Genomic DNA, 24,528 nt, shown 5'->3' with positions numbered 1-24,528 from the left:
AAAGCATGAAAATCCCCTTCCTGACACGAGGTGTCATGACTGCTTTGTGTCCTTCCAGTGATAAGGATCCTGGCGGCCTTCTGCTATTACCTGAGAAAGGCGACCTGGCTGACATGGACATCAGCGAAGTGCTAGCGGTCATGAACACCCTGCTGTCTGTTGCCGCTCGAGAGGTAACCAGTGCTGCTCCATTTCCTTGGCTTCTTTAGGAGACAGGGAGGAGCAGTCATGGCTCCTTCCGCTTTAGCCCTCGTTTTTGGTGTGACTGTAACTCCATGCCTTTGAGCACAGAGCTTCCCTGCCTGCCTTTGCTCCACGTCAAGTAAGGGGACGTTTTGCCCCGAACAAGTGAGGGGACGCTTCCCTGCCTCGTGGTAGTCGGCCAGCAGTAAAGACCCGAACGTGCCCATGAAGACTGCCTTTGAAGAAGAGGAATGGGTACTTACCGATGCCCTGGTGTCAGTCAGTGAACCCAGCACTGAGTCATGTATTTGTGCTGTGAATTCTGTGGGAAATCACTTACAACTGTTTTTAAAATTTATGATTACTTTGCAAATCTTCAGGCTGATCAAATCTGAAAGGATGATCTCTTTTCTGTGCTAATGATTTTTAAAATACTTTTTTCCTTTTTTTTCAACATGAAGGGGGAAAGCTTGAGAAAGGCTTTTTGGAGGAGGTGGTACTGGAGCTCCTCATGAGCCCACTAGTAGCGTCTGACCAGGCAGAGAGGGAGGGGTGTTCTTGCTAGAACAGCATGTGTAACCGGTGACAAGATGGGGAGGAGCCGGAATTTGAAGAGGAGAGTGATAACAGCTAGACTTTGAGCATGTTGGGTTTCTGGTCTGGCAGGACTTCATGTGACAAAGTCTGGTTGAATACTTAAGCTGAGTCAGTGCTGGGAATGGAGATTTGCCATCATTAACCAACCAGTGCTGGTTGAAGCCGTGAATGTCGGTGTCCTCTCATCACCTGTAGGCATCTGCGTAGATAGGGTGGCCGGGAGAGTAAGAAGGCCTGGCAGGAAGAAATTCAGGAGGGATAGAAGCAGAGCGAGGAGGGAGTTTAAGAAGGACCGTAGTCGGCAGAGCCCTCAGGACTTAGATCAAAGGGGGAGGCTTTCTCTGGGCAGTGACCAATGCCTTTGAAGAATGGTATCAGAGAGTGGTGGGGCCCGAAAAGGTAGAATGACAGAGAGGGGAAAGGCAAGGGCAGCAGGTGTGAGCAACTCTTTCAAATGCAATACATGTACCAAAAAATGTGTGTTGATGGGCAATTTAAAGAAATGGCTATTTTAAGAACCAGAATGTTCCCAGTATTTTTGAAGTCCGTTCTTACCCGCTGTGCTCTTCCATGGCTCCCCTTCCTTCTTCCTCACCAGAGGGAACCACCATTTTGAAGTTTATAGTCATCACACCCTTGTTTTCGTTTCCAGTTATGCCTACATAGCAGGCCTGTTCCGCCTGGTTTGGGCTTTAATGGAATCATATGGTGTGCAGTCTTCTGGGACGAGCTTTTCTTCACTCAGCGTTTTTGAGAGTCATCCATGTTGATGTGTGTGCTACAGTTCGCCCTCCTCCCCCACCCTTCACTGGTTCACAATATTCCTCTTACGCATCTACTACAATTTATTTATCCACTTTATTTTGGAGGGATAGTTGGGTTGTTTCCAGTTTGGGGCATTTACATGGAAATTTTATGCTTTGTAGATATAAGAATTTATCTCTAGAGGTTAGGTGATTCTCCAGAGAAACTGGAGAATTAAGATGGTGGTTAGAGAGCCATAGGGGGATAAAGAATTGTTTTGTAAAATGGGTGTTTTGTTTTAGTTTGCAGTGGTGTATAGCCGATTGACAGTGTTGTAATAGTTTCACGTGTGCTAAGTCACTGTAGTCGTGTCCGACTCTTTGTGACCATACGGACTGTAGCCCACCAGGCTCCTCTGTCCGTGGGATTTTCCAGGCAACAATACTGGAGTGGGTTGCCATTTTCTCCTCCAGGGGATCTTCCTGACCCAGAGATCAAACCCATGTCTCACATGTGTCCTGCATTGGCAGGCAGGTTCTTTACCACTAGCACCACCTGGGAATAGTTTCACACGAACAGCAAAAGGACTCAGCCACACATATGCATGTGTCCATTCTCCCCTAGACTCCCCTCTCATCCAGGCTGCCACATAACATGAGCAGAGTTCCATGTGCTATATATAGTAGGTCCTTGTTGGTTATTTGTTTTAAATATAGCAATGTGTCCATGACCATCTAAAATGCCAGAGATTTGATTGAAGGCTCAGAGGAAGGAGCCAGAGAAAAAAGGAATTTTTGAAGATGAGAGAGAGGAGGAGAGACAGAGAAACAGAGAGAGAGAGAGAAGGGTAGATAACTAGGGTGCAGGGCTCCTAAGGGGCAGCAGGGGATGGCCCACAGAGTCGAAACCATCTGTAAAGGTTCTGAAAAGCCAGAGGACAAGAGAGGAGTTTTCATACTACCATCTTTCTCAGTCACTTTGGGGTTGAAAGCTCTCTCATAACTATTCCCCACTTGCCTAAATCTCTTCACTTCTGACAGCTGCTCTCTTAGAGAACGCCCTGGCTGTGTTCTGCAAGTGACCTTGTAAACGCTCTCCATTTGTCTCCTCTTGTGCAGTGTGAGCTGTTGATGGTTGATGGAGCTCAAAGGGAGGTGGGCTCTGTGCTCTCCTCCCTGTTCTGGTCTGTCCAAGGGAGCCTGCTCTCCTGGTGCTACCTGCAGCTGAAGAGCACTGACTCTGGAGCCAAGGATCTTGCCGCCGACCTCACTGACAGATGTAAGTGTCAGTACAGAATCCATGAAAACAGACAGGTGTTTGGGTTTGGCTGTGTGTGTGTGCTGTCATCTTAGTACTTCATGCATATTGTAGAGTGTATATGGTTTTCGTTTCGTTGTTACAAATCAGATCTGTCTTCGGGTTGTTGTTTTTTTTCCTTAAAATAGAATTCTGTAGCATGTCTTTTTGCTCTGAGTTTCCTTTCTGAATGTGGTAGTGTGCCCAAATGTGTTTATTGAAGGGCTGAGTCATTTCACAGCCTAAACATTGCCTCTGCAGTCACACAGACTCTGAGATGAGTGCTGTACCATCCTCTTCGTACAGTCTGTCTTCCCTCTTTCAATCAAATTATCCAAAAAAGGAAGTCTCGAACTTTCAAAATCTAAGGTATATGTGAGCATTTCTGTGATCCTTGCTGATACTGAAAATTTTCAGATTCATGTCCCATAAATCCCCAGAAAATCATAGGAAACCCAACAAGTTCTGGGAATTTATGGAAAAATCAGTTCCATCAAACCTGATCTCAGAGCTGTGTCAAAAATGCTTACAGTATTGAGTCCTGACTCTTCAAGTTTGGCCTGTCGAATGGTGTACCTGGAGACGGGCCCTTTGTAAACAGAGGGAAAGGCAGACCAACAGCTGGCTTGGTCAGCCGTGTACTTTCATTTATAAAAATCACACCTCCACCCCACTGAAAAGTAGCAAAGACAAAAAAAAAAATCCCTCACTTTTAAGAGTAAACTTCTACTGAGGTTCACAGTGGTTTTCCCTCCCAGAGGAAAACACTTGTAGGACACTTGATGGCCTCATGGACTTCCCTGGTGGCTCGGCTGGTAAAGAATCCGCTTGCAATGCAGGAGACCTGGATTTGATCCCTGGGTTGGGAAGATCCCCTGGAGTAGGAAAAGGCTACCCACTCCAGTATTCTGGCCTAGAGAATTCCGTGGACTATAGGCCATGGGATTGCAAAGAGTCAGACACGACTGAGTGACTTTCACTTTCACTGATGATCTCATGGTCTTTCTGATGAAGTTCCTCCACAGCTCCTGTGACCCTCTCCAGCTTTGTCCTTGATGGTGACCAAGCAAGTGATGTTTCTACCATAGAAACTATTAACTCTTCTCCTTATGTTTTGGCAGATGTGGGGCAGTTTCTGGCACACGTGAGAGTGATTTTGGAATCCCTTTTGTCACAGTATAGCGGGAAAACCATAGTAGAAAAATTATGTAACTCGGTGTTTTCGATGGCAGCTCGCCAGCTGGTAAGACAGAGCGGCAACTGTTTGTAAGAGGCGGGAGGGGCTTGGTCATCTGCATCCCTGGCTGACTCTGAGGTGGACGCTGAGTGCTTCATTCATCTTCCTTCAGGTCATCTTTCTGCTGGACTTCTGCACATTGGACATTTCACACTGCACACTCTTGAGAGAGTTCAGTGCCCTGACAGAGCTGCTGAAGGAGCTCTGCAGTGACCCCGAGGGAGGAGTGAACAAGGTACCTTGAGCTGGCGTTTGAACGTGCCTTATAGCCTCTCTCAGGGGCACTGTGCCCATGTGTCATGAGACATACCACTCAGTACAGGTCTACACAAATAAGTTGCCTCTAGAAGAGCTCCCTCTGTCTTACCAGTATTTTTTCAGTGTTTATCAACTTTATCAGTGTTGGTTTTGCCAACAAGGATAATTGCCAGTCTGGGTTGATTTGGCATGGTCAACATTAAACAAGAGACACCGAGGAAGCTGTACATAGATTATTTTCATCATTGTGTAGCACATGATGTTATATAAAAACCATATAAATGATTAACCAGATTGAAATCCAGAAGGGAAAATCTGTTGTTGAAAGGCAAATTAGAGGGTTTGTTATTTAAAAGCATTTTCTCCCTTACTCAATCTGACAGGACTCAAAGCTTTTTCAGTGTCTTCTTTGGATCTCACAGCTCTGGGGAATTCAAAGGACATATATTTAAAAGCCCATTTTAAAGAAAAAAAAGCAAAGACTGAAAAAAGGAGGGAGAAGACAGGATAGGCTCGGGTTTGCCAACGTCCCAAATAGGGGTGTCAAGTCTTTAAACCACTGGAAATTCACACTAGTACTGGTTTCTAAGAAATAGTTCTCACAGATAGTCATAATTAAAAAAATAAAAGCTAATCGGAGTTACTATAGTGCAATAGAAACCCCATGTGTACTCTGCTGAATAAACGCATAGTGTATCTTGGTCGATGCGTATACATGAGAACGTCAGGTGTAGCCTTAGCCCGTGTGGTGATTTGTGTGGGGGTGTCAAAGGCTGCCATCGGGGGCGCTGATGCAGGACACAGCTTCCTGTGTGCGGATTGATGTAGAGTGACAAAAGCCCTCCTCTTGACTCGTTTGTCTGCTTAGCTGGATGTCGAGACTTGGCAGCAGGAGCGCCCTGTGGTGTTACACACGTGGACCAAGGAGTCTGCCCACAACTATGAAAATAACTGCCACGAAGTGTCTGTCTTTGTCAGCCCAGGGGCAACCTATTTCGAGGTGGAATTTGATGAGAGATGTGAAACTGAAAAAAGGTACAGCTCATCTGTTCTTTTCTCCCCAAGCAATAATGGATCAAAAATGAGAGAAGGAAAATGATAGAGGTTGTGCTTTCACAGGTATGATTATCTGGAATTTACCGACGCCAGAGGTGGGAAAACACGCTATGACACAAAAGTTGGCACTGACAAGTGGCCCAAGGTGAGTGGTGTTTCCAGAGACTCATAGGAGGCCTGTTTCCTCAACAGTTCTCCTTTTATCAGCCTCAGGGAATAATAGAGATAATGGTCTTTGAAGGGAAGTACTTATATTACACTTTTGTGAAAGGAAGTGTTGATATCAGAGTTCAGCACCTGTTTTGTGATTAATGTTTTGGGGGTACAGCCATGGCAATTTGTTTATGTTTCGTCTGTAGCTGCGTTGGCATGGCAGGGCGTGGTTGAGTCACCACACAGAGACTTTGTGACCCAGAAAGTCTAATAACTTGCTCTCTGGTTCTTCATAGGAACAATTTGCTGCCCCTGGTGTATATCACATAGTCCAGAGTACATGGCGGATTGTTATCCTTAGTAAGAAGGGCAGATCGGTCCAGGAAGGCCCCAGCCATGGTGGTGAAAGCTAGGATTCCCTCATAGTTAGGGCCACGTGGTCTCTGGGGCTGGGAAGTTAAGTGTTGCTTCACTGTCAGCGGTCTTGGTTGGCAGCAGAGGAGCAGGCAGGATGGTCTCTGGCTGAGTAGGTGGTGGGCAGATGGGCATCTGAGATTTAGGAAACCGACCAGCAGTTTTCAACTTTGCTTCTTCATAAGGTGCAGTGGTGAATTTTCTGTTTCCTTACTCCGTTGTTCATTTCTCCTTTAGTACTTTGGGAGGGGGTGATAAGACATAATGGTGAGAATATAGGCCAGTTTTAAATTTAGACTTTTTTGAGTCAAGAAGAACACGCTTCTTACTGAAATGCTGCCTTCTCTAATTGGTTTGACCACATGACTTCTTTGTTTGTCTCTAGAAAGTGACCTTTAAGGCTGGTCCCCGGCTGCAGTTTCTCTTCCACTCTGACAGCAGCAACAATGAGTGGGGCTACAAATTCACCGTCACCGCCTACGGCCTACCTGATGTCGCTGTGTCTTGGGGGCTCGATTTACAGCTCCTGGTGTCCCGGCTGATGGGACGCCTTGCTTCCCAGTGCATGGCACTCAAGTCTGTGCACCGTAAGTCCTTGAACTGTCCCTTCCCTCCTTGCTACAGCCACACTGAAGAGCAAAGTGGTACCCCCGTCCTGTAAGTTGTCTCCAGGCAGAGCAAAGGGACTGATAAAGTTCCCTTTCAGTTTCCTTGCTGCTGCTGCTTCTGCTAAGTCGCTTCAGTCGTGACCGACTCTGTGTGACCCCATAGACAGCAGCCCACCAGGCTCCGCTGTCCCTGGGATTCTCCAGGCAAGAACACTGGAGTGGGTTGCCATTTCCTTCTCCAATGCATGAAAGTGAAAAGTGAAAGTGAAGTCGCTCAGTTGTGTGCAGCCTAACCAGGCTCCTCTGTCCATGGGATTTTCCAGGCAAGAGTACTGGAGTGGGGTGCCATTGCCTTCTCCATCAGTTTCCTTGAGAGCCAACCAAAGTAAAATGTCCCCTTGACACCAGTTTAATCAAGTTGCTTGACTCGGACACTGGGGCACATCACCAGGGCCACAGTGGTTTCCCTGTCTATGGAGGACAAGTCAGGGAGGGGGCTGGTTTTGGCAGCACTGTCCTCATTTTTTTTGTTAAGTTTTGATACCCTCCAACAAGAAGGGAGAAATTCAGAATAAGTTAATTGTATTCTGTGATTATGTGACTATTTATGTGAATGTATGTGAACATGGATTTTACCTTAAAGTGACTCTTCAACTTATGTGTTAAATTCATCCAAGAATGAATGAAACAAGTAGAATGAAGCTTTCTAGTGTAATCTTTTTCCTGTATTATTTCTTGAGTTTTTCTCCTTTTTAAAGTAAAACATCATGGAAAAAATCGCATAATGGAAAAAGGCTAAGGGGAAAAGCCATTTTTAATCCTAATACCCAAGCATAGCTATTATTAACATTTTAATCTATTTCTACCTAGTCTTTTTTTCTTTGTTTATTCATAAACACATATATGGTGGGTATTTTTCTATTACTATTATTCTTTTTACAAGCTTGAAAGTGAAAGTGAAGTTGCTCAGTCATGTCAGACTCTTTGTGACCCCTTGGACTATGCAGTCCATGGAATTCTCCAGGCCAGAATACTAGAGCAGGGAGCCTTTACCTTCTCCCGGGGACCTTCTGAACCCGGGTCTCCTGCATTGCAGACGGAATCTTTACCAGCTGAGCCACAGGGGAAACCCAAGAATAGTGGCGTGGGTAGCCTATCCCTTCTCCAGTGGATCTTCCCAACCTAGGAATCGAACTGGGATCTCCTGCATTGCAGGCGGATTCTTTACCAACTGAGTTACCAGGGAAGCCCTTTTACAAGTTTAAGTTTACAGATTATGAACATGGCATTTCTAAGTGGTCTCCTGTTATACCCAAGAGATGGTTCACATTCTGTTTTCGGTTTGCTTCATGGCTTAGTTATTTCAGAGGGATCTCGCCTGAACCTGTCATACGGAATGGCAGCATTTGGGGACTGCCTGATGGTTGCAGCTCACCAGGGTGTGTGTTTATGAAGGGTCACAGTTAGGTTCTGCTAAGTGTGGGGAATTCCCTGCAAGTCTTAGTGGCCAGGTTTTTTTGTGTGTTTGTTTTTTTTTAAGCCTTTCCTTCATCAGTTCAAAGATTCTTAGTATATTAAGGGAAAAATAGAACTCTCATAAGCCTCCTTCTTCTCTTTGCAGAGTTAGGCAGTAACATGGCAGTACCTCAGGCAAAAATGGCATTAGTCCTAAACTCCCCCTTGTGGAAACCTGTCTTCAGGCACCAAATACATCCAGAGTTGGGATTAGAAGCAAGCTGGCCCACTCACCCACCCCAGGATAATAAGGAGGTATTTACTTTTCGCTTATCTGTGTATTTGGAATGAGAAATGTTTACTGATGTTTGTTACTTTAAATTATAAACATTTGTGTATGTATCTTATCACCCCCCACGAAGCTATTAGCTCCTCGAGGGCAGAAACTAGGGTCCTCACAGGGGCCAGTGTAACGGGTGTTCAAAAGCATCAACTGACAGACTCTGCAGTGGTAATATAGTAGGTGCTCAGTAAATCTCTCTTGATGGCCTTGTTTAAATGAGTTGAGTTTATTTCCTGTGCCTGCTGAGTCACACTTAAGAACAGATGGTGTATGCTATGCTTATTTGTTCTCCACGGGACAGTAGCACATTATTTAGGCTTATAATATTATAAACTAAACAAGCTTTTCCACTATGTCTTTTTCATCTCTGTCCCCCTCTCTCAGTTCTACTACTTTTCTCCCTTCTTCCCACTTTCCCCCACCCCAGTTCTTCAGTAATTAGTGGCTGGATCCAGGGACTCTTCTTAACTTCTCTGCTCCTTCAGACCCTTTCTTCTTGTATTCCATGGCAGTCCACTGTCTTCTCTTACATGTCTCCACTCCCCCTGCCTCCTTTATTGACCTCTCTTCTTCCTTCTTCTATAAAAAGTGGGCTTCATTCAGGCTTTCTCTGCTTTCCTGCAACCCACAAAGATGTTATCTTGTCTCCTCTCTTCTGTCGTCACATCTGTGTGGAAAAAACCTAAACAATCTGTTTCCAGCCCTGGTTCTTCTCCCAGGCTCCAGTCACATATGCCTATCTTCCTGTTAGGTTATTTCCATTTCAGTGTTCTGACTCCCTTTAACTCAGATGTGTAAAACCAGGATGTCTCCCTGGACTGTTTGCTCCTGTTACTGTCATTATTGTTCTCCCAGGCATAAGCCACTGCGACCTAGCATCACCTTTATCCTCACCTTCTTCTCCCCTTTCCTTCCAGTCAACTGCAAGCCCTGTGGATTCTTCCTTGATATCTCTTTCCGTTTCCTCTGTCTCCATCTTTATCCAGGCCCTCATCTCGCACTTGCATTGTTACGTTGGTACCTACCAAGTTTGTTTGTTTTTTTTTAAATCACTGCATTATCTTGTCATTCCACTGCCAAGCACCATTAATGGCTCCCCGTTGCCCACAGGGTGAAGTCTAAACTCCTCAGTGTGACAGTCAAGGCTCTCTACAGTCTCCTTTCACCTTACCTATCTGACTCTAGTTCCCACCACTCCCCAGCTGAGACTTCAGGCCAGGTCAGTCTCCCCACTGGCTCTTAACTTCTGCTAACGGTTGTGTTCCTCAGGGCCAAACCTGCCCAGTCTTCAGGGTCCAGACCAAAGCCCATCCCCTCCAGAAGGCTTTTCTTAATTACTTTAACCTGCCAGGAGCTCTCTCCTGTGAATTCTCAGCATTGGTGTCCCTTCTAGGCATTTGGCACTCGATAATCTCTATGCTTTATGATAGTGGTAGTTTAAATGCTTTTAATGTTTTATGTATGTTTACCTTTTTTTTTTTTTTTTTTAATAACCTGTGTGTCTGTCTGATCTCCCCCAGATAGACTGAAACTTCCTGAGAGTATGCACTGTGTTTTATACTTCTGCTTTGGCCTAGTAGTTGTTCAGTAAACTGAATTTTTTTAATGAATATGTTAAACATGATGGTTTTTCTTGTTTTTGTTCTTCCCAGGTTAAGAACATCCCTGATGATCACTGCCATCAATTTCTTCTTGACTTTGCACAGTCAGATCCTGCCCAGAACTTCTGTGGGCCATATTCAGAACTTTTCAAAGGATTCATACAGGCATGTAGAAAACAGGCCCCAAAGACAGATATAGTTGCTGGTTCCACTATTGATCAAGCTGTGAACGCCACCTTTGCTGCTCTGGTGTATCGCACTCCAGACTTATATGAGAAGCTGCAAAAATATGGTAACTTATACTACAGGGAATATTTTTGATCTGAAGGCCAATTGCTAAGTTTTAAGAAAGCTTTTCTTAAGTGAAAGTTTTAAAATGCTTTGGAGCATAAACATCCTTCTACAACTATAGACTTCATCTTGTCACTCCTACTGTGCCAATCAAGAGATTCGTGACCAATTTATAGTCAGCAGATTGCAATATATAGCAAGTAGCCTTGGGTTTCCTCATCAACAGGTAATTTATCTTTATCCGGAATTCTCATGGAAGACTGCTGAGAAGTTTAATGGAAAGAAAACTTAACTTGGGTTGTAGTTCCAGCTCACAAACTAGAAGTTGTGCAGCTTCAGATTAATCAGATAACCTTTCTGCACCTGAGTATCCTTATCTGTAAAGTTTAGAGTTGATAAGCTCTAACATGTTAAGAAATTCCAATCAAAACCAAAGATGTTTTGATAATTGAATGTGTACTAACCAAGGAAGAAAATGCAGGTATTAACTCTTATCTTAGACTTGCAGCTTCTTGGTAGCATATTCCCTGCTCAGCTTCCTTTGTCAGTAGCATGCTCCTTGCCATTTCTTTCCCTCACGTCCCCTAGGGATACCCTCTCTGTGTATTTACAGTAAGTACAGACTAGAGCCTTAACAGGAACCACAAAGAGGGAGAGTCTCTCCCTACTCATAATCTTTCAGGGGAAAAACATTTCAAACCCAGTGTAAAGACAGGGTATGACTGTCCCAAGCACTTTGGCAGGATGTCTGTTCCTTCCATGGTGCCAGTGAAATTAGCAGAAAACAAATGCTTCCTTCCTTAGAGTAAGTGGTTAATTGATTATTGTTCTAATTAGTATTATTACTAAGGATATTATTAGCATTGCTACCTTTATTGCTTAGTTCTTTGTGTCTCACATTGCAGAGTTTATTTCCGGAGGTCTAAAACATCTCAATTACTTGCTCAAACCTTAATATTTCCTTTAAGAAGCTGTTCAAATAAATAAAATTACACTGAAGCATGAGTGACTTAAGGAAACAGCTGTCACACGGAAGAGTGTTCTCTTTGTTATGGGATGGGGGTGAACTGACGTCATCATGGTTTTGGGAAAAAAAAATTCAGTATATGTTTTCATAGTCAAATTGTAGTAAGAGAACTTGACAATCTTTGTTACCTGTGCAAGCTGTCAGTGGAAGGATAAAAGCCTTGTGAGTAAAAAGCTGAGATACAGAAGGTTTCCGGCTGGGGGAGAGGTCCCCCAGCTCTTTTTCCAATCATGTTCGTATCTGCTGTTGAGATACACAAATCAAGTATGGGAACAAGAACTATTTCACTGTGTACAAGTTGTTTCTAGAATACCTGCCACAGTTGCTTTGAAGGAGGCACAATTGGTCCCAGTCCTTTCTGTCCCTGCCTCTGAGGGACTATCTGTGGATGCTTCAAGACTGATCTACTTTGAGAGTGGTCCTTGTCTGCTAACTTATCTTTGTCTAAAAACTTGTCACCCTTTTGGGTTAGAAATGTATGGGAATTTTTCAACTAGACTAAGCTGTTTGAGGGCAGGGGCCATGTTTGTTTTTCTCAGCATCGCATTCCCAGTACCTGAAGTAGAGCCTGGCACATTCTAGGTATTCAGAAAATTCATTGCATCAACTTTGGGTCAACAGAGTGTCACCCTGTTCTCGTATAGTATCCTTTGCTGTTTGTTTGTTTTAATATTTATTCATTTGGCTGTGCCAGGTCTTAGTTGCAGCATGCAGGATCTTCAGTTGCAACGTGCGAATCTTAGTTGCAGCGTGTGGAATCTAGTTCCCCAACCAGGGCTCAAACCTGGGCTGGAGTCCTAGCCACTGGACCACCAGGGAAGTCCCTCCTTTGCTTTCAAGATGAAAAGAAGGGACAGGCTTCATAGGATTCATTACCAAAAAAAAAAAACTTAAAATTTTTTTTCTAATTATAAAAATAATACCTATTTATGTAGAAACTTACAAAGTACAGAAAAGCTTAAAGTAATTATCGACTGTAATTTCACCACTTCAAGAACATTTTTCTATGGTCATTTTTCTATGTATCTACCTGGCTTTTTAGTTATATATATATATACGTATATGTACATACCATGTTTTTACTATGTTTTATTTTTGAAATTATTTATTTTATTCTATTTGTCTGCACTGGGTCTTCATTGCTTCATGCAGGCTTTCTCTAGTTGTGGCCGTTAGGGACTGCTCTTAGTTGTGGTGCAAGGGTTTCTCGTTGCTGCGGCTTTTCTTTTTGTGGAGCCACAGGTCTAGGGCTCATGGTCTTCAGTAGTTGCAGCACATGGGCTCAGTAGTTGTGGCTTACAGGCTCTGGAGCATGGGCTCAGGCTTAGTTGCTCCACACCATGTGGAGCCTTCCCAGATCAGGGATCAAACCCATGTCCCCTGATTTGCAGACAGATTCTTATCCACTGCACCACCAGGGAAGTCCCGTATACTCTTTTTAAATAATATAATTTTGTATATACTGTTTCATAACCAACCTTTTTCACTTAATATATACCCTGAATTTCTATCATGTTAATAATTTTTATTTTGCTTTTACTATTTTTTATATTTTACCTTAATAGTACATCCATTTCAGATGCTGTTCATTTGAAAAACAGTTTCAAGTAACATAGGAACCCATTACAGGTGTTTGTAGTTTACTGATGGTTTTCCCCCCAGTCCTCTCTTACTACAGACAATGTGCAAGTGTCAGGGGAAGAGGTTTCCTGTGCAGAGATTGGGAAGTGACTTTGGGCTTAATGTTGCAGTAGTGAATTGTGTTAACTGAGTGTAACCTCTCCTTTCCCCAGTAAACAGCGGGGGCAAGACAGCCTTGAGTGAGGAGTTTGCACAGGTGTATTCCTTGGCTGATGGGATTCGAATATGGATGGTAAGATGTTCTTTTGCGATTTTTATATATTTTGAGTTTTTCTACCATATCTTTGAATTAAGGTAAGTAGCTCTCTTCTCAAGAATATAACTTTAGGAATGTTTTTCAGAACTAAAGTTCAGTGATGCACATGGATAAAGGATAAAAAATAATTTAGGAGCCTTGAAATCATAATTTGGTGAAGTTAGATTGTCAGAGTACACAGGAGTCAGTTGAGCCCCCCTTACTTGCCTTCTTCTGTACCCCAAAGGCTGCTTGGTGGAACCTAACCTGGTAGACTAGGAGAAGCAGCATTGCGGTAGATTCTGGGCAGCTGATGATGGTTTTCGGCAGAGAGGAGGCCTTTCTCAAAGGAGAGGGCCTTCTGCATTTTGGAGAAGTGATTCTGCGGCATTCTTTGTGACAGCAGTGAACTTGGGAGAGCGAGACGCCCATTCGTAGGGATATTGTATTACCATATCATCCCATACTACGGTGAGAGTAGACGGAGTAGAGCTGCCGTTATCAGCATGGACGGCGCTCACAAGTGTGACGATGAGCAAAACATAGCAAGCTGTAGAAGGCGTAGGTATGGTATTCCTCAAATAAAACTTAAACATTAGCCAGATCTCTCTGTCATGTACATAAATATGCAGTAAAATTACACAAGTGCATGGAAATGATAAGTAAAGGAGAATTCTTTTTATTTCTTAGGTGTGGAGATGAGTAGGTAGTATTATTTATATATATTTACAACCATCTTAATTAAATATTGTATAGTAATTGAGAAAGCAATCTTAAAATCAATGCTGCTGCTGCTGCTAAGTCGCTTCAGTTGTGTCCAACTCTGTGCGACCCCATAGACAGCAGACCACCAGGCTTCCCCATCCCTGGGATTCTCCAGGCAGGACATTGGAGTGGGTTGCCATTTCCTTCTCCAATGCATGAAAGTGAAAAGTGAAAGTGAAGTCACTCAGTTGTGTCCGACTCTAGCGACCCCATGGACTGTAGCCTTCCAGGCTCCTCCGTCCATGGGTTTTTCTAGGCAAAAGTACTGGAGTCGGGTGCCATTGACTTCTCTATTAAAATGAGTAGAGGATGGATAATAAGATTGAAAGCAAGAGGGGACTTCCCTGGTGGTCCAGCGGGTTAGACTCTGTGCTTCCATTGCAAGGGGCATGGGTTCTTTCCCTGGTTGGGGGACTAGGGTCCCACATGCTGTGAGGCCAAGAAATAAAAAAAGAAAAGAAGAAGCTTGAATGCAGGAGACTAGTTGTGATAATTAAATGAAGATGGCTTCTGCTACTTGGGAGGTAAGATAATTAGACTGTGTGATTGACAGGTATGGTGAAAAGGCAGATAGAATTTAGGACTGTTCTCGTGTTGCTGGTGGGGGTGACTTGGTGAGTGGGAAAAGTATTAACCAGAGTAGGAAGAATGGTCTTGGATCTGGGAGTGGGGAGCTAAGTTCAGTTTGGGAGATGTTAAGTATGAGGACACCTAGGTTATCTAAGATATCTAGCTGGAGAATTTAATACATATGAAAGAATATACATCTCAAGGCAGAGGTAAGAACGACTTCAAATCATTGGTAATAGTTTAAAAAAAAAAATAGTTGCATTTTTCTAGGAACAGACAGCCTTGGACAAAGTCCCCGATGATGAGAACATAGTTGGTGCTCAGTGTTGACTAAATAGATAGGTGGAGACCCGGATGAACAGGATCTCTCAAAAGAAATTTAAAGATATCATTGTCAGAATGGTGGGAAGAGAATCAGTGTACTGACAGTGTATTGACAGAGAAACCAAGGCAGTTGTTCAGTCGTGTCCAACTCTTTTTGCGATCCCATGGACTGCAGCCTGCTAGGCTTCCCTGTCCTTAACTCTCTCACGGATTTTGCTCAAACTCATGTCCGTTGAGTCAGTGATATCATCCAACCATCTCGTCCTCTGTCTCCCCCTTCTCCCGCAGTAAAAGAAAGTGTGTCTGAAAAGTCAACTCCCACAGACAGCTAAAGTGAAAAGGGTTTGGCAGTTGGGACAAAGCATATTGTAGATAGCGCTCCTGGTTCAGCACAGGACAGACTGCCAATGACTGGACAAGATGCCAGCCTTCTCTCTTAAGACCCTGGCCTCCATACATCGTTGGTCTTCTGCCTGGGCTGTCAGCACCGTGGCACACACTGTGACCATTGCCTGTGCCGGTACTAGAAGCACCGTTCTCTGCCCAGCAGTCTTAGCCTCACTTAGAGGCAGCCTCACCTTCAGAGCAGGATAGAGATCAAGTTTTAGTTCAACCTATGCTGCAAACTGGATTGTGATTTTTGGCCACACCACACAGCTTGTGGGATCTTAGTTCCCCAACCAGGGATCGAACCCATGCCACTTACAGTGGAAACACAGTGTCCTAAAGGCTAGTCCTAACCAAGACCTCACTTCTTTATTAGTAGGTCAGCTTTAGGTAAGGGCCCCTCCATCTCCAGCGTTCTAGAATTTTTTTTTAAAGAATAGGATCGTGGTTACAAATCCCTCCCATATTAGACATAGTTGAAAAGGAGGTAGTTTTACAGATAGACCTTTAAGCAGCTTCAAATTCTGGATTATTTCTAGGACAAATGAAAGCAGTTCGGTCCTGTGTCCTCACCATAGGGCTATAAAGTTCTCTGGGATCTCAACACTGTGTGCTTTTGAAGTGTTAATAGTTTGCTGTGGCTGCTCTTCCTGCCCTGTCTGGACAACGTAACAATGTGGCTCAAACCCTCCCCCAGTTAGAGATGAAGCAGAAGTCCCTGATGAACCTGGGGAGTGAGGCAGAAGAACAGCGCGGTCCAGAGGCTGCTGAGGCAAACCCCGAGAGCCTGGGTGAGTGCCGGCTCCAGCTGTCATCTATCTCTGGGCCTTCCGTTCCCATTTCGTAGGAAACCAGCGACCCATCTTCTGGGTTAGTTTAGTTGAAGCTGTGTTTACCTAGAGAAGGTAACACAGGCACTAAAGGTCTTTTCCAAGAACGTGTCACAAATAGGGAAGTGCCAGTTGTTAATTGTTCATTGTGTGTGTGCATTAGTCGCTCAGTTGTGTCCAACTCTTTGAGACCCCATGGACTGTAGCCCACCAGACTCTTCTGTCCATGGAATTCTCCAGGTGAGAATACTAGAGTGGGTCGCCATTCTCTTCTCCAGGGGGTCTTCCCAACCCAGGGATCGAACTGGGGGCTCCTTCATTGCAGGCAGATTCCTTACCATCTGAGCCACCAGGGAAGCCCAGTTGTTCATTAGTATGATCCACATGGAGCCTTTTTTAAAAATACCTCTCTTAGGAGGCACCAAGTGCTTTTTGAGCTACAGCTCATTATATTTTTCAAAAAGTGTGTGTTTCTTGGTAATGTTATTACTTAAAACTCTCTTTAGTGAAATACACTGAAGATTTTGCAGAGGAAATAATGTGATGCTTGGGATCTGCGTGGAAATAACTCAGGGGGTTGTGGCGGGTCGGGGGGTGGGGTGGGGGTGGTGGTATTGGGAAAGACTGTCCTTGGATTGATAGCTGTTAAATCTGGGTGAGGGGTACATGGAGGACTCCTTATACTATTCTGTCTATATTATATTAATATATGTGAAAATGTGCACAATAAAACTTTAAGTGTGCTGATGGTGTTAGATTTTTCTGTGTATAATGAGAGAAAATATGATTCTCTTCTCTCGCTAGATGTGTACATCCCTGAATTGAAGGTATTTCCTGTCCTAAATTGTAGACTTTAAGTAGATTATTTTCAGTTCCAAAGTAGGCAACAAGTTTCATTTGGACTTTTTTTTCTTCATTCTCCTTCTTGCTTTTTTCGCGTTCAGCGAAAGAGTGTTATCAGAAGAGTCTTCTACTATTGAAATTTTTGCCCACGGGTGGAGGTTCAAAAGAAAGCTGTGACAGGTCGGTGGCCGTGGATGACACAGATCACCTGCAGCCACTGGACAAGCGCCAGAGGACAAGCTCTGTGGTGGAAGAGCATTTCCAAGCCTCCGCATCGCCCACCGAAGCAGCACCCCCTACTGCAGGAGACCAGAGCCCCGGCCCGGACGTGCAGCCCACGCTGCCCCCCAGCAGTGGCGCTCCTGCCTTGGAAGTGTCCTCCGTCCCAGCAGAGGAGCCCTCGTCACCTTCCACTCCCACCCGGCGGCCTCCCTTCACCCGGGGGCGACTCCGGCTGCTCTCCTTCCGCTCAATGGAGGAGGCCAGACCGGCGCCCACGGTGAAAGAGAAGTACCCTGTGCTGAAGGACCTCATGGACTTCATTAAAGATCAGTCACTCTCCCACGAGAGGTGAGCACCTTCTCTTTTCACCTGCAGGTATCCAGTCTCATCAAAGACTCGAAGTTCATGTTATTCATAAAAATGAGCAAATACTACTTGGAGGACAGACCAAGATTTGTCTTAGAAATCTTCAAGAAAAAAGCTTTTTTTTTTTTAAAAAAAAAAAGAGGTATTTTTTTCACTTGAGATTTGTACATTATGGTATATGTAAATTATATCTCAGTAAGGTACTATTTGGATTAAAGAAAAGAAACATTTGGTAGCTGCCAAAATAAATCTGTCTTATTTTAACCCTGGGAAAAATTTTGGATTTGATGTTTTCTGACAACATTACTTGTCAGTGAGCCTACACATCTGGAAGTGTTGCATGTTTTAATTTCCTGTCTGAAGTTAGTCCTGTTTACCACAGAGGCAAAGTTCCTTTTTAACTAATTAATTGTTTAACGTGAGTCACTGGGCTTCCAAACAGTGAGGTGATTTGTAATGTTGCTGAATAATAACTAAAAGTAGCAAACAAGATCCCTCACAATAGTATTTCCTTTTTACTAATATGGCCTCAGAACTCTGGGCAGGGGTCTGTTTTCTTCTGTTTTCTTTCTGCCCCAGCTTGGGAGTTTTCTGGGTGTTCCTGACTTGAGTTCTGTCTCCAGTGTTGTAAAGGTTCTCTCCTTGAGGAAGGCCCAAGCCTGGAGCATCCTCGAGGTGCTGAGGATCATCCAGTGTTGTACCGAGTCCCTCGGGCAGCCTCACTGCTTCCACCCGCCTTACATCCTTTTCCTGCTGGAACTCCTCACCTGCCAGAAAGAGTTTACCAAGTAAGTCCGAAGTGCGAGGGACTGAACCCATGTCTCCTGCTTTGGCAGGCAGGTTCTTTACCACTGAGTCACCTGGAAAGCCCTGAACTGCTTCTTTCACACCCAAGTAAATATGTCAGGAAAATGGAGATAAGAGGAGAGGATTAAATCTGTAAAGAATACTTCACATAGTACCAGGGACTCTGGTAGTGGTGGGAAGGGTGGTTTTTATATTAATAAGGAAAGATTAATAATAGTCATCTCCATACTCCTGGTGGGTATCCTTCTTGACACAAGCAGATGAGTCATTGCTGTTTTGTCTGCTTACTTTCTGCAGTTGTTACATTTACTTTAGTTTCTCCACCACTTTGTTAGCTTGCTGCTTCTTCGCTCTTTTCACGTAAGGAATAATGATTATTAAATAAATGTTTTGGCCACTAAGTGACTGGTCATGTCTTCTGTTTCTAGTTATTTTGGACACCTGGAAGGCTGTGGTGCAGATCTACATAAAGAAATTCGAGACACTTACTATCAGTTTGTTCTGTTTTTGGTCAAAGCAGTCAAAGGATTCAATAGCAAAAATGACAGGTATGAGAGAGTTTAATGTGATTTCTAGAGAAAAATAATTGCCGTTTTTTCTGACTTTTAAAGAAATGCATGTCTAATGTTAAAAATACAGAAAAGCACAAAGCGTAAAATAAAAATAACCCCTAATCTTGCTATCTAGAGCTAGTTGCTACTGTTAACTTATCAGTATATTTTCTCCTAGCCTTTTTTCTCTATGGTATATGCAGTTTTTTAAAGCAGATGGGTCTTGGTTCATCTAAGAATCTGTAACCTGTTATCTCAGTTTTAAAAACTTGAAAGCCATTCGCCAGTCTCCTCCATAGTAAGTGGTGTAGACATAAACCTTAAATCAAATGGTTCTTCTCTGTACCTGAGCGGCATGACCCGGGCTCGTTGTGGCTGGCCCTGATCTTGCCGTTGATCAGAGCTGAGCAGTGTTACTCAGTCCTTTCCTGTAAAATTTCTCCTGTGGTAGTCTTGGCAGGGTGGAAACCTTGCTACTTGATGCTTTCAGAATTCTTTTGCTTAAGATGTTCTTTGAAGAGGGTTTGTATGGAGTCTGGGAAATTTGAAAAGATATCGTAAGGAACCCAAACCAGCAGTGTGGGGTTCCCTTCCGCTTTCCGCTGACAGACATACCCCGTCTCTGACTCCTACTGTTTCTGTCATCCCCGTGGGTGATGGGCAGCTTTGGTAACTTTCACCTTCATGGCCTCTTCAGGTCCTTGCTGCCTGCCCTGTCCTGCATCCAGACGGCCCTGCTGCACCTTTTGGACATGGGCTGGGAACCCAGTGATCTCACCTTCTTTGTTGACATTCAGTTACCAGATCTCCTCATGAAAATGTCACAGGAAAACATAAGTGCCCATGACAGTGTGATCAGGTAAGGATACAATCTCCAGTCTGCAGTTTCTTCAGGAACTTGTGAAGTTCAGGGGTCGTAGCAATAGCACAGGGCTTTAGAGCTCAGGCCTGGAGCCAGGCTCCCTGGGGGGTATCCCGGCATTGCCACGTCCTCACTGGATGACCTCGGACAACTTTTTAAACTCCTTTTACCTCAGTTTCCTCATCTTTAGAACTGGAGGTGATGACAGCATGTCCCTTAGAGGATGGCTGTGAAGAGTGACTGTGTTCTCCTCAGCGTTCAGCGTGGCGTCTGGGGCACGGTGGTGTGTATGAGTTGGTAGCAGTGGTGCTGTGAACTCAGCATGAGGATCCTCCTTGTTTGTGGAGATCCTCATAGAGCTTGTTGAATTGAAGAATCCTTTGCTGTAGTTTTTTTGTTCTGTGTGTGTGATTTCCAGCCACTATAACCTCTTGTACATTGTAAGAACTTAAGGTATAAGGGGAAAAAATAGTAACAAAGGTTTTTTTTTTCCTTTCCACTTATTATTTTATATTATTATTATTTTTAAAAATATTTATTTGACTGTATCGGGTCTTAGTTGCAGCATACGGGATCTCCTTTGAAGCAGGCAGGATCTGTTGTTGTGGCACACGGGCTTCTCTGGTTTCAGCTTGTGGGCTTAGTTGCCCTGTGGGTTGTGGGATCTTAGTTTTGCAACCAGGGATCGATCCTGCATCCCCTGCTTTGCCAGGTGAATTCTTAACCACTGGACCACCACGGAAGTTCCTCCTTTCCACATCTAATGAACGTCTTTCCACCTCACTCAAGTCCACTTACACACTAATCACACATGTCTGTAGAAAGAGGAGAAAGGGGAAAAAAGAGCAAGAGGAGAGAGAGTTAGGAGGAAATGAACGATCTGAGTCAACACCTGTTTTCCCTCTCTCAGAAGAGATATATTCCCTCTCTCAGAAGTAGGAAAAAGGAGACAGAATATAAATGATCTCCTCATTTACCAAACCTCAGCCATTGCCTTGCTGTCAGAGGGCGCGCTTGGCAAAGGGAGGGGACCCGCAATAAGAGGAAGGGGTGGGTGGTCAGCTTTAAGCTATCAGTCTGCTCCTTGTTTCAAGCTTCACCTGCCGCTCCATGAGCCAGTCCTTGAGAGCAGGGACTGCACCTTCCCCACCAGTTCCCACAGCCCCTGGCCCAAAGCTCAGTGTGAGTAGCCCCAGAATCAGTTAGTTGGAACATGTCAACGAACGAATGTGTCTGTGTCAGTTGGTAGATGCTTTGCATTTGCTGTTGAGCAAATACTTTTGTATTTAAAATTCCAGTTGCTGAAACAAGCTATTGACTGAAATTATGGAAATCTGTACTTTTGCATCCAAGAGGAATCCCTGAGATTATTTGTTAAACATGAGGAAACTGAGGACCAGGGCCGAGTGCCGAGTCCAGGTCTTATAGCAGCCCGCGAGAGAGCCGAGGCCCTGGGGTCTCCCGACTCCCTTCTCATGCTGCTGCCACTCGGGTGTGCTGAGCATGTTCAGTTGAGACCAGTTTTTTGGTGCCTGGCACATCATAGGTTCACCACAAATGGTTGTTGAGTGGGCTTTTGCCATGCAGGTACAACCTTTCAAGCTCCAGTTCCTCACCTATTGTAGTAGGCTCTGGAAGGGCCCCCCCCCCCTTTTTTATTGGTATGTATCTATCAAACATTTGGCAAACCCTGGGGCTTTGAAAACCAGATTGCCCTCTTGCCTTCAGAAGTCTCTAAGAGCCTCAGGTACTAGACCAGTAGGACAGAGTCTGCTAACCTGCACTTGCCTTGATTATTGGCAGAGGCATGCTTTTCTCTGTTTATGTCCTTTTTTCAGCCAATGGAGTGAAGAAGATGAGCTTGCTGATGCCAAGCAGAATTCAGAATGGATGGATGAGTGTCAGGATGGCATGTTTGAGGCCTGGTATGAAAAAATAGCCCAGGAAGATCCAGAGAAGCAGAGGAAAGTAAGATCTCTCAACGAGGGTAATCTGAAGTGATTTGCTAGGAGTTTGGAGATTAAAGTCTGCATCGGGGCGTGCCAGCAGGCTCTCTCCTGAGAGGGCTCCAGGGGGCAGTCAGTACCCTAGTGAGTGGCTGTCACTGACCCTGGTCTTTTAACCCGAAGTTCCTAAATCCTGGCTTGACCACACTCAGGCAGTGGCTCCCTCCCTTAGAACTAGATTCACAGGAAATTGGCTCATGAGGCTGAAGTAAAGTAATTAGGTGCCAATTTATTAATTTACAGTGAGAAACAGAATTACTGAAGGCCCTGGACTCTGGTGTCCTTGGTACATACTTTTCCTGTAGGCAAGCAGCACAGGAAGGCACGTTTCAGTCAGAAGGCCCCCTGGTGAGCTTGGAAGCCGCATATGTGCGCAGAATCAGCTGCCTGATTCCCACACATCATCAGGCTCAGCCAGCCTGCCACATCCGTCTCCACACTGGGGTGTTATCTGTCGCTACCACACTGCGTCAGGTGTCTGCTGCCTCAGATGCATGCATTTTTTAGCTTGTGTGCCTACTATGTGCCAGTTACCTAGCTCATGTAGCTTCTCTGTGGTTCTTGGATCGAGCACACCAACTTGGCCTTTGTGATTTTTCTCTCTTGTATGTTAATACCTTATTGGGAGCCATTCTTTAATCCTAAGGTGGCTTGGCATATTTGCTGTGTTCTACTGCTACATGCTGACTCAGTGATTTATGTCCCTTATTTCCAAGCCATAAAGATAAACCGTCCTGTAGGAACCTTGCAATAAAACTGTTTGCTCATGACACGGGGCCCTTAGTCTTTCCCCAGAAAATTTTTCTCCTAAAGTGCCAGCAAACAATGCTCCTCTTGCAGTATTTCCTGTATCTGAACCCGACTCTGTCCAGCCAAGTACCCAAGCCAGAAATCTGGATGTTGTTCTTGACCCTTCGCTTTCACCGGCCCCCATGACCAGTCAGCCCCGAAGGTTCCTCACCTGTGCCTCCTAATACCGCTCAGATCTGCCCCCCTTTCTCGGTCTCACTTTCTGCCCAGTCCGGCCCTTATCAGCAGTCAGGGGTTTGCTCTAACAGCCTCTGTCAGGGTCAGTCTCCGTGGCTCCAGTCTTGCCCACTCTGATCCATTCTCACTCAGTGACCAGAGGAGCTTTCAGAACGCTCAGATCTAATCATGCTACTCTTCCATCCCAGCCTCTTGCAGTTTAACCTTTCTAACTGTATCCGGTTAGCCCTGCTCCATAGTGTGCTCTACATTCGGAATTATTTCCAGGTGCACAAGCCCCTGGCTTGATTCTTTTGTGGTCTCCCATAGAACTTCCTATTGCTTTTATCCCGCATGCGCATCACCTTCATCCCCACCCAGCTGATGCCTGTTTGCCCCTCAGGTCTCACCTGAGTAGTTAATTCTTTTTGAGAAACCTCCACGTGCTCTCTAAGCCTCCTGAATTTGGCTGTCCGTACATCATACTGTATGCTGTCATCTGTTTGAGGGAATTCCCAGCTCGACACTGAGCTCCTTAGTCTCCCAATCCTAGCACCTAGTACAATGCCTGGAGTGTTTTAAGTAGCTGTTGAAGGATGGATTGATAAATGAATAGTGGCCACATTAAAAGTCTGTTGGTTGATTATGTTTTATTTCACCTTATAGATGCACATGTTTATTGCTCGCTATTGTGACCTGTTAAATGTGGACATCTCCTGTGATGGGTGTGATGAGATTGCCCCCTGGCATCGCTACCGTTGTCTGCAGTGCAGCGACATGGATCTCTGCAAGACTTGCTTCCTAGGTAAAGTTCACGGCGTGAGTGTGCCGTCCCCACAAGGAAGAAGCATTTCTCTCTCCTGTGATCTTGTTGTTTTTTAACCTCCCACTGTACAGTGACAGCACTGCCCAGCAGTGTTCTCTGTCTTGTTGGCAAATACGACCTCACTTCCCCAGCTGAGTGACAAACTCCAGAGCTCTGTCACCTGACAAGCTTCCACCTTCCACCTCACTGGATGTAGACACTTGATAAACTCTCAGCACCAGTGAATGTCCATCAGTTGAGTTTTCAGGAAATGATTTTTCCCTCTGAATCAGGCTGTTTACAAGAAGTAAAATACACACAAGCAAACTTCAGAAATTCTTGAATCCTCTCAACTCACAGGTGCTGAGGCAGAGCAGGTTGACAATAGTAAGCTGCTAAGTGCTGTTAGTGTGCATATCGCCTGGCTTTATAAAATACAGCCGCTGTCCCAGAAGCATTTACACCTGCGGCAGGAGACGGGACCTGCTCATGCAAGGTGTATTCCAGGATAGAAGTGTCTCTTCTGAGTTACAGATGAGCAGTGCACATTATTCTGGGAGAGTTCAGAAGGAGGGAAGACTGCTGTTGAAGGAAAGCTGGTGGAGGAGGTGGGATGTGAAAGTTAAAGTCACTCAGTCATGTCCGACTCTTTGCAGCCCCATGGACTATACAGTTGATGGAATTCTCCAGGCCAGAATACTGGAGTGGGTAGCCTTTTCCTTCTCCAGGGGATCTTCCCAACCCAGGGATCGAACCCAGGTCTCCAACTTTGCAGGCGGATTCTTTACCAGCTGAGCTACAAGGAAGCCCAAGAATACTAGAGTGGGTAGCCTATCACTTCTCCAGTGAATCTTTCCAATCCAAGAATCGAACCAAGGTCTCCTGTATTGCAGGCGAATTCTTTATCAACTGGGCTATGAGGGAAGCCCCTAGGGATGTGAATTGGGCTTTAAAGAAAGTTAACAATGGAGAGTGTGTCATCCTAAGACTGAGCGAGTCCAGGGCCAGAGGAGTGAGCTTCTGCAGTGTGTTTCGACAGACTTACCAGTGTCCACAGCTAAGTGATGGATTGAGACAAGGTGGGC

General features: G+C 44.8%; 1 protein-coding gene across 2 annotated transcripts in view; it reads left to right on the top strand.

Annotated features, from left to right (window-relative positions):
* Positions 1-24,528, top strand: part of ZZEF1 (zinc finger ZZ-type and EF-hand domain containing 1) — a 94,969-nt gene that overhangs the window by 39,953 nt on the left and 30,488 nt on the right. For both annotated transcript variants that reach the window (XM_019981030.2, XM_070772855.1), the window contains exons 18-34: positions 59-173; positions 2,643-2,802; positions 3,942-4,063; positions 4,170-4,292; positions 5,184-5,350; positions 5,435-5,516; positions 6,324-6,525; positions 8,168-8,316; positions 9,997-10,237; positions 13,057-13,136; positions 15,883-15,976; positions 16,960-17,428; positions 18,070-18,234; positions 18,682-18,801; positions 19,502-19,663; positions 21,505-21,634; positions 23,305-23,443. In XM_019981030.2, coding sequence (XP_019836589.2) covers positions 59-173; positions 2,643-2,802; positions 3,942-4,063; positions 4,170-4,292; positions 5,184-5,350; positions 5,435-5,516; positions 6,324-6,525; positions 8,168-8,316; positions 9,997-10,237; positions 13,057-13,136; positions 15,883-15,976; positions 16,960-17,428; positions 18,070-18,234; positions 18,682-18,801; positions 19,502-19,663; positions 21,505-21,634; positions 23,305-23,443 — 2,720 coding nt within the window. The remainder of the gene's footprint in view (positions 1-58; positions 174-2,642; positions 2,803-3,941; positions 4,064-4,169; positions 4,293-5,183; positions 5,351-5,434; positions 5,517-6,323; positions 6,526-8,167; positions 8,317-9,996; positions 10,238-13,056; positions 13,137-15,882; positions 15,977-16,959; positions 17,429-18,069; positions 18,235-18,681; positions 18,802-19,501; positions 19,664-21,504; positions 21,635-23,304; positions 23,444-24,528) is intronic.

Source organism: Bos indicus, chromosome 19 (genome assembly GCF_029378745.1).
Source record: "Bos indicus isolate NIAB-ARS_2022 breed Sahiwal x Tharparkar chromosome 19, NIAB-ARS_B.indTharparkar_mat_pri_1.0, whole genome shotgun sequence".
Classification (NCBI taxonomy): Eukaryota; Metazoa; Chordata; class Mammalia; order Artiodactyla; family Bovidae; genus Bos; species Bos indicus.
This window is presented reverse-complemented; position numbering and strand designations above follow the sequence as displayed.